The sequence below is a fragment of the Myotis lucifugus genome, unplaced genomic scaffold (assembly GCF_000147115.1).
Source record: "Myotis lucifugus unplaced genomic scaffold, Myoluc2.0 scaffold_205, whole genome shotgun sequence".
Taxonomy (NCBI): Eukaryota; Metazoa; Chordata; class Mammalia; order Chiroptera; family Vespertilionidae; genus Myotis; species Myotis lucifugus.
In genome coordinates, this window is record NW_005871253.1 from 1114664 (window position 1) to 1125037 (window position 10374).

The 10374-nt window shown below is 41.1% G+C and overlaps 1 protein-coding gene across 1 annotated transcript in view; it reads left to right on the forward strand.

The window, feature by feature from the left end:
* Positions 1–7478, forward strand: part of CFAP61 (cilia and flagella associated protein 61) — a 231046-nt gene extending 223568 nt beyond the window's left edge. The window contains 2 exon segments of the mRNA XM_023761280.1: positions 119–209; positions 7278–7478. Coding sequence (XP_023617048.1) covers positions 119–209; positions 7278–7478 — 292 coding nt within the window.
* Positions 7479–10374: the final 2896 nt, after the last annotated feature.

Here is a 10374-nt window from a genome sequence, read left to right on the forward strand (position 1 = left end):
AGCAAACGATTGCAGTGGGGCCAGGACTGTAATTTGCAAAGGCAAAAAAGCAGGTAAATACTTTATTAGTGGTAATGAGAGGGTTTCCAGCTAACTGAATCTTCTCTTCCCTCACTAGCTACTTCACGGAGCCCTGGTGCATGGCCCTCTTTCACGATCGTTTTATTGATCTCAGGAAAGAGTTACGCCAAATCTTAACCTCCAAGAAGGTAAGAGTGATTAATGGCTATGTGGGTTGTTCCTTGCAAATTATAAACCATTTGCATTGTTGATCATTTAGACTTTCCCCTACATTCCCACTTTATGGTTTTACTTGTAAAGCTAACCGTACTTCATGTAAAGAAACTACGGAGTATGTAAACATGATGGTGATATTCAGGGAACATGGATTATTTAAATCCTTTTATGAGGGGCACATTTCCTTTTCCTTTTCACAAATAATTGTATTTTCATCATCAGCTGACAGTGTTGGCTGAAAACTGGAGGTGAGTTATATCTACTGGGTGGTAAGACTGGTGCTGACTGCCCTCCCTTTGATGCCTCAGATTCCCACTGCCTCTCAAATGTAATCTGCAGCTCACTGCTGCCCCATAGGAAACATCCATTCCTTTATTACTTACCCATCAAACCTCCGTGCCAAATTCCTCTAGACCCCAGCTCTGAGCCTCTCTGTGAACGTTTTGCATAGGGCTAAGGGTTTTAGGTGTCAAGCTTAAAAGGGAAGCTTTTCCTTCATCTTTCTAAGTAAACTGTCAAACCCAGTGATCCGCTTTTCGTGGCGCCCACTGAGGACCATCAGCCTGTACCAATGAGCAGACGTTTGCTGTGGGTCAGTTTACTATAAACGAACAGCATGGGCAGCGGGCCCTTGCAGGAGGTCAGAAGTGGCCATGGGCATTTGGGGAAGACACACGAAAGGCTCCCTAACCATTCTTGTGGGTTTTTAGATTTCCAGAAAGTGAAACTTCTGAAAGAAAAGCCTCCACTGGGGACTGTTCTGTTTTCCACATTTGTATTTGTCAGATGGAAAAGGCCACAGGAAGAGGTGGTACGTGCAGTGGTCTCTGCCTCCAGCTCAGATCCCTGGGGGACAGGGCCTAGCTGTTCCACCTCGGAGAGCTGAGGAAGGGGTAAAGGAGGGGATGTGATGTGTGCAAGAACTTGGCGCAGAAGAAGGCTGTCAGTAAGTGCTGACCACCACAGGTAGCAGTGGTGGTGACGGTTATGGTAGAGACAGGCTGACAACGGAAATGCCAGTCACATGCACACATGCAGGAATTTCATTTAAGAGTCTGATATTAGGGAAATAGAGAGTATAGCCATCCCCAAAGAATAACAGTAATTCCTTTCCTCTAATATTGAATTGCTGTAACCTATTCCATCTCAGTTTCTGCCTTTTCCTCAGGGAAATTCAGAACTTCAGTCCCATAAACTGTGCTATCCCAGAGCTTAGCATATCAATTTTCCTCTTTCTCCACATGTGGAAAAAGAAATAAAAGACTATTATCTATGACTGTTACAAGTCACCTCAAATCTATATGTCATTTATTTTAAAAAGAAGCTCAGTATAAGACATCTCAAATCCTTTTGTGGACGTAGAGAGGAAATCCATTGGCACTGCAGTTAGCTGCGACTGAAGCCAAAGAATCATTGACCAGAGTGAAATGTGGAGTAAAAATTACCCTTCAAAATTCATTAAGAACTATATAACAATTATAAACATACATATACCTAACAACAGAACCCCAAGATATGTGAAGCAAAAGTTGACAGAATTGGAGGAAGAGATTGTCCTAAAATAATAGTTGGAAACTTCACTATCTCACTTTTAATAATGCATAGAATAATCAGAAGATCAATAAGGAAATAGAGGAGTTGAATAGCACTATAAAAGAACTAGTCTTAACACATATATATAGAACACTCTACCCAACAATAGCAAGATGCACATTCTTCTTAAGTACACACGGATCATTCTCCAGGATAGGCCATATGTTAGACTACAGAATGACTGTCAATAAATTTTAAATATTTAAATCATACAAAATATATTCTCTAACCACAATGAAATGAAACTAGGAATCAAAAACAGAAAGAAAACAAAAATACACAAATTTGTGGAAACTAAACAACATATTCTTAAGCAACTTCTTTTATTTCAAAGAAGGAATCTAATGGGATATTAGAAACACATAGAGACTAATGAAAATGAAAACACAACACACCAAAATTTATGGGATGCAGCAAAAAGAAGCTTTCAGAAGAAAATTCATAGCTATAAATACCTACGTTTAGAAAGGAAGGAAGGAAGGAAGGAAGGAAGGAAGGAAGGAAGGAAGGAAGGAAGGAAGGAAGGGAGGGAGGGAGGGAGGGAGGGAGGGAGGAAGATCTTGCCCTGGCCAGGTAGCTCAGTTGGTTAGAGCATCATCCCAACATGCCAAGGTTGCAGGTTCAAGCCCTGATCAGGGTACATATAAGAATTGACCAATGAATACATAGATAGGTGGAACAACAAAACAATGTTTCTCTTTCTCTAAAATCAATCAATCAATCAATAATTTTTCAAAAAGAAAGTTTCCAAGTCAATAACCTAATTTTATATCTTAAGGAACTAGAAAGAGAAAACCAAACAAAACCCAATCCCAGCAGAGGAAAGAAATAATAAAAATTTTAGTGGAGATAAGTGAAATAGAAAATTTTTTAAATGACAGAGAAAATTGATGAAAACAAAAGTTGGTTCTTTGAAAAAATCAACAAAATTGACAAATCTTGAACCAAACTGACTAAGAAAAAGGATATATTACTAAAAGAAATGCAAGACATTGCTACTGACTTTGCAGAAGTAAAAGGATTATAAGAGAATACTATGAACAACTGCATGCCAATCAATTAAATAACCTAGATGAAATAGACAAATTCCTAGAAACACATAAACTACAAAAACTGACTCAAGAAGAAATAGAAAATCTCAACAGATCTATAAAAAGTGAAAGTATTGAATCAGCAATCAGAAACCTCCCAGCAAAGAAAAGCCTAGGACCAGATGACTTCACATTTAAAGAATTAACACCAAAACCAGACAAAGATGTCAAAAGAAAAGAAAACCACAGAACAATATTCCCTATGTGTTAAAATTCAAAAATCTTCAACTGATAGTTAGCAAACTAAATCCAGCAGCATAAAACCATAGCCAAGTGAGGTTTACCCCCAAAAATGGAAGAGTGGTTCAACATATAAAAATTAGTCAATGTAATACACTACATTAATAGAATGAAGGGGGCAAATGCTACCACCTCAATAGATGCAGAAAAAGCATTTGGCTAAATCAAACATGCTTCCATGGTAAAAGCGGTTTGAAAAAAACAAAACAGTAGAAGGGAACTGTCCCAACCTAGTAAAGCATTCATACAATGATATTGAAAGAGTGAGTGCTTCACCTCTGTGATTTGGAACAAGACAAGGATGCCTGCTTTCATCACATTTAACATTGTACTGGAAGTTCTAACCAGAGCAATTAGGCAGGAAAAAGAAAAGAAAAAAGGCTTCCACATTGGAAAGGAAGAAGGAAAACTATCTCTCTTCTCCAATGACATGATCTTTTATATAGAAAACCCTATAAAATGCACAAAATAACATTAGAGCTAACAAATAAATTCTGCAAAGTTATAGGATACAAGATCATACAATAATCAGTGGTCTACATTAACAATGAATAATCCAAAAATGAAACTGAGAAAACAGTTCAATTTATGATAGCATCAAAATAATAAAATACTGCCCTAGCTGGTTTGGCTCAATGGATAGAACGCTGGCCTGCGGACTGAAGGATCCCAGGTTCGGTTCCGGTCAAGGGCACATGCCTGGATTGCGGGCTGGATCCCCTGTGTGGGGCATGCAGGAGGCAGCCAATCAATGATTCTCTCATCAGTGATGTTTCTGTCTCTCTCTCCCTCTCACTTCCTCTCTGAAATCAATAAAAAGATTTTAAAAAATTAAAAAGATAAAATACTTGGGAATAAATGTAACCAAGAAGGTGCAAGACTTGCACACTGAAAACAAAGCATTTATGAAAGAAACCAAAGAAATGGAAACACATCTGTGTTCATGGATTTGAAGACTTAATATTGTTAAGATGGCAATACTATCCAAAACAATCCACCACTTCAATGCAATCCTATCAAAATCCCAATGATATATTTTGTAGAAGGAAAAGCCAACCCTTACATGGAAATGCAAGGGACTCCAAGCAGCCAAAACAATTTTGGCTGTTAAAAAAAATATATCAAAGGACATCTTATATAATACAACCCTAATATGCAAATCGATCAAATGGTGGAACAACCGATGGGACAACTGGTCTCTATGACATGCACTGACCACCAGGGGGCAGACGCTCAACGCAGGAGCTGCTTCCTGGTGGTCAGTGCACTCCCCCTGTGAGAGCACCACTTAGCCAGAAGCCTGGCTCAAGGCTGGCTGGCTGGCTGGCTGGCGAGCACAGCAGCGGTGGAAAGAGCCTCTCCTGCCTCTGCAGCAGCGCTAAGGAACAGTGAGCCCAGCTCACAGCTGGTGAGTGCAGCGGCAGTGGTGGGAGCCTCTCCTGCCTCCGCTGCAGGCGGGCAGTAAGGAGTGAGGGGTCCCAGACTGTGAGAGCCCCGGACTATGGACTACGAGAGGGATGTCTGAGTGCTGGCTTAGGCCCAATCCCCCCTGGGATTGTTAATGTAGACCACTAATTATTGTATGCTCTTGTATCCTAAGCTGGCAGGTGGACATCCCCCAAGGGGTCCCGGACTGCAAGAGGGTGCAGGCCAGGCTGAGGGACCCCCCACCCCCCACTCCCAGTGCACAAATTTCATGCACCGGGCCTCTAGTACTCTATGAAATTTCAAAACTTACTACAAATCAACAGTATCCAAGACAGGGGTGGTACTTATATAAAGGTAGGTAGACAGATCAATGAAATAAAATTGAGAGTCCAGAAGTAAAGTTATTTACATGTAAAGATGTTAACATGATCAATCATTAGGAAAATTCAGAGCAGAACCACAATGAAATGTCATGTTACACCCACTAGGCTGGCTCTACAAAAAAGTAATAATATAACAAATATTAGCAAGAATATAGAAAAATTGGAACCCTCACACATTGCTGATGGGAATATAAAATTGTGCAGTTGCTGTGGAAAATGGTTTGATGGTTCCTCAAAAACTTACGCATGGAATTATTATATGACCTAGTCATTGCACTCCTAGGTATGTACATCCAAAGAATTTAGAAATCCAAATGAACACTCGTACATGAATGTTCATAGCAGCACTATTCAGAATAAACAGCCTAAATGCCATCAACGGATCAATGGATAAACAATGTGGTATATCCACAGAATGTAATATTATTCTGCCATAAAAAGAAATGAAGTCCTGAGATAGTCTACAAAGTGGATGAACATCAAAACACTATGTTAAATGAAAGACCCAGACACAAAGGATCATGTATTTCATGTGGCATTGGGAAGTGGGTTGGTCATAGGTGAGCACTCTGAGAGGGGAGAAGGTCACCTTGAGAGGGAAGGTGGTCACACTAAGAGATCACACTATACTAGTAAGAAGCAAGTAAAAAGCACAAAAAACCCTGTTTACAACCTAGAGAGCACTGTTTGTCTTAGGTAAATTTAAAAGTTCTATTTTGTGACTTTACACTATTTACCCAAATATCAGAGCAGTGTTATATAAGAGCCCCAGGTCTTCAATAATTATTGTGGGAATAAAAATAATTGTAAGTTGATTGATTTTGCCTGATATAATTCTCCTGAAAAATTAAGGGAGAAGAAACAAGGCTCATATATATTGCAGCATATAAGCTTGGGGGCTGCTGGTGGCAATCCAGTGATTCGGCATCTCTAATATTTAGTAGCGTCTCACTTAAAAAAACAAGTGATAATTTCCCTATGCCTCCCTATAATTGGAATATATTTTTATCTATAAGTTCTTACTATTAATAAATTAATGATGCAGTAGAACTCTGCAAGTTATCCACTATTTTGTTCAAAATAAAAAGAATTATTAGAAGTTCAAATAAATATAGCATCCAAGTCCATGTGACTCTTCCTTTAAGGTAATTTTCAGTTATTGTGGTGTTCAGAAAGCATGCAGCTCAAACCTTGGTGACGTGCTTTTTATAACAATCCTCCTATAAATAGATACATGGGCAGATGAAGCAAATATAGTGCAAAGTTGGCCATAGAATCCAGGTACAATTCTGTGAACTTGCTGCGTGTTTGAATATTTTTGGAATAAAATGTTGGGGAGAAATCTCTATGATATTAGGGAGATGCACAGCATATGATTCTCAACTTCACATAACTTTGTTCTCCCGGAGTTCTATCTCCAGAGATATCAATGAAATTTGGCTTTACTAAGAATGTATTCTAAGGTTTAAAAATCCTATTTCTTAAGGATCTAACCAGATGAAGTAAATCATCTAGGAGTTTTCATGTAAAAACATTTAATCAGCCCTAGCCTGTTTGGCTCAATGGATAGAATGCCAGCCTGCAGACTGAAGGGTCCGGGGTTCAATTCCAGTCAAGGACACATGCCTGGGTTGCAGGCTCGGGCTCCATCCCCAGTAGGGTCCATGCAGGAGGCAGCCAATCAATGATTCTCTCTCATCATTGATATTTCAATCTCTCTCTCCCTCTCCCTTCCTCTCTCTGAAATCAATAAAAATCTAATTTTAAAAAAAACATTTAATCACTCCCTTTAAAATAAGCATGATTACAGATCATTTTTATCTGCAAATCAAGAGCTTAAAATTACCATGCTTGGTGAACCTTGAGGATGTAATGCGAAGTGAAGTAAATTAATCACAAAAAGACAAATACTATATAATTCCACTGTTATGAGGTCCCTGGAGTAGTCAAAATCATTAAGTCAGAAAGGAGGATGGTGGTTCCCAGGAACTGGGAGGAGGGGGGATGGGGACTTAGTGTTTAATGGGGACAGAGTTTCAGTTTGGGAAGATAAAAAGATTCTGGAGATGGTTGCATAACAACATGAATGTCCTTAATGCCACTGAAATATACATTTAAAAATGGGTAAAGTGGTAAATTTTGTCATGTATATTTGGCCACAATCGAAAATATTTTTTAAAAGCTAGGAAACAATGACCATCCTTGGGGAACTGAGCGCTATGTTCTTCATGTTCATGCAACTGCTCTCGTCATGGGGCTTACATGCATGTAATTTCTGTATCTGGCCTCTTACTGTGTTTTCCAGGAGGAAGAACTTCCCTCCATAGAAGAGTTAGCCCGCCAGCTAGTAGATGAGGACATTGACCTGACTGAGAAGCCCAGGACATACCTCAAAAGAGTTTACGAGGAAAGCATCTACAAGACGCTGGTGGAGAGGAGCATCCTTGACTACCTGCACTATAACCACTACCACCTGCCCATGTACGCGTGGCCAGGCATCATTTAGTGTGGCCACGGTCTCCACTTTATTGTTCCCACACCTGTAGTTCCTAGAAGCGCTCTGTATAAGTAGGAAGCCTCTCTGAAGCCTGGCTTGACAGCCAAGCACCATTGTCTCCTGGTTTTGTTCTGTCTTCCCCCGCATGCACTTACGCATGTCATTTTCTGTCGTCCCAGTAGGTGGCGCACGGCTGTGCGCCTCTATCCTGGGCCAGGGAGCTGCTCTGCTAATACCAGACATGTCCATACAGAAGAATCTGTTTCAGCAATAAAATAAGATCAGACTGTGTAAAACGTGTTTTTACCTTGGGTGTGACTTTCATTTCCTGAAACGTTCTGCCGCCAATTTTGTTATTCACGTTTACCCAGGAATAATCCTAGGCAATAAAAAGGAAAATCGTGTGCCCACATGGAACATTCGTGAAACTGATGATGAGAAATTAACTCTGTAATTCAACATCAGAGGGACTGATTGGGTAGGAAAATGTAAAGCAACTTTTGGAATGAGGAGGCTGCAATCACAGACCCTGTATTTCTATTTCATGTTGCAGGTCATGGGCATGAATGCAGTGAAAAACTAGAATATAACACACGTACAGATTTTATTTTTCTTATTTTTTTATTTCATACGTGGGTGTTAGAATAGAAAATGGTAGTCAGAAATTACTCTAGTTGACTTCCTTAAGCCCTTAGCCTTGTTGCTTTGCATTGGGGGCCTGGTACATGTCACCTATAATGTGGGTAAGAGACCTTCTTACAAATAAAGCAAATTAAATGCCTACTAGAAAACATGTGGATTTAGAAACAACACATAAGACTGTTTTCATTTCTTTGGATCTCTTTTAGGTGTTACTGTGACACTATTTGTGACTGAATTTTGACCAGCAGGGGCTTAAAATTGGTTTCCATGGACATAATTCCAGTTTGTGTTCACTTTTTGCATTCATGTTAATGTTTAGCAAAAGTTGGCACAATTACAAGGATAATACAGCTATTAGATGGAAAGTCGTAGTTGGCATTACAGATTTCCACATCCGTTATCATCGAATCAATACTTCTCAAAAATAACGTTGTTCTAGCACACTAGACACTGATTTTTCTAAGGCAGGCAAAAGTAAGCAATAACCTCCACAAATTCCCTCACGTGTCTGTTTTACTCAGCCCCAGCCACATGGTAAATGTAACTTGAACAGAGAACAATTGCTACTGGTTTACTCTTCAAACTGCCATCCCAACAACCAAAGACCCTATTTCAAGGGCCTGTGAATGAGTCAGCTCAAGAAACCATCCTCCTCCCACTCCCTTCCCCTGAGAGGCCCATTCATCAGCAAATAGTGAGTGTCTATGACCCTTGGGTGGAGATTAACAGAACAACCTCAGAGGATCAACAGTTATGATTTCTGTGACCAAGTACTACCATTAAAAAGCTTCTAGTCACATTAAAGGAACCCCATATGGCAATGCCAGTTTTAATATTGAATCATTTAATGCTTTCCTTTGCTGCTTTTTAAAAAGCAGTCTTGGACCTCCATAGGTATCATGGCAAATTTGAAAATGCCTAGATTACCTTTCAGTCTGCAAAGTGTATCAGAGGAGGTTACTCTAACCACCATCTCATGGTCAGTAAGTGAGGTCATTTTGGGAATCTAGGCACAGATTTTAGTATACATGTGAAGAGGAGCATTTTATCACTGAGGAACAACCTTTCTAAGAATAAGAGAAGTACCCAAGAGTGGTTGATCCCAGATTGAAACTGGTGGTCTTAAGGGCTTTGGGAGAATGAAGATATTTACTCCTTACTAATGGTGAAGACTCACAAAAGAAAGGGCTTCAAAGAGACCGATATTGGGACTTCTCTGGGCATGCACAGGCATAGCTTCTGTGGGGACACTGCATTCATGAAGTTCCTGTGTGTTTCAGTACTTGCTGTTGAGCTGGGGACATCTTGGGTTCTAAGCCTGATTTTGGAATTCTATGGTTTTGAACAAAGAGTTCTGATGGGAAAATACCAAAGTTCATTTTCCCAAGTTTTCCCCAAATCGCATGCAGCAACCATGCCTCCCAGATGCCTCTAATGATCTCGTGGCTTATGTTGGTTTGCAATCGAGTGTAGCCACCTCCTTTCCCCAAATGGCTCCTCATATTTCACCCAAATATCACAGGAAGGCAAAAGAAAAATATAAGACGAGGTGACAGAGGAAAGAGAAACTGCATGGGGAATAAAATGTAAAGCCAGCCAATCAATATTTACGCTTAGAAGAGGGAGGGAGGGAGAGAATGAGAGAGGAGAGAGAGAGAGAGAGAGAAACAGGAACACAATCGCACCGGGTGAGCGAGGGGCTGGAGTCGCCTGTGTGCGGAGCTGTTGATTGTTTTCTGGTTGAGAGAAGAGGTGATGATAAGGCTGGGATAAAGTGAGCCCAGGAACGGCAGGCGCGGGCAGCTGTATGCTAATGCTCACAGAAACCAAGCCTCTCCGTCCCCCATTAAAGCTGGCGGCCAGGAGGCCACACATCACTGAACAAATAGGCTCTCTCTAGACAAATAAAATAACACACGCTGGCCTGCCTGCCTGCCTGCCGGGAGGAGGGAGAGTTGGGAGAGGGACAGGGTGGGGGGGGGGGAGAGAAGGGAAGAGTGGGAGTGAGGAGAGGGAGATGGGGAGAGAGGTGAGGGACGAAGGGGTGGAGGAGAGGCAGGAAGAGACTGGGGGAGCAAGCAGGACGGTCTGAGAGGGGGCGTGGGGGAGACACTGGGAGAGATGGGGGAGAGACAGGAGGAAGGAGAGAGTTGGGAAGAGAAGGAGAGAGTGATGGGCTAGGGGTTGGGCAGGGGGAGAAAGAGGGAGAGACCGGGACAGAGGGGAGCAGAGACCGGGACTGAGAGGCAGAGGGGAGGGAGGG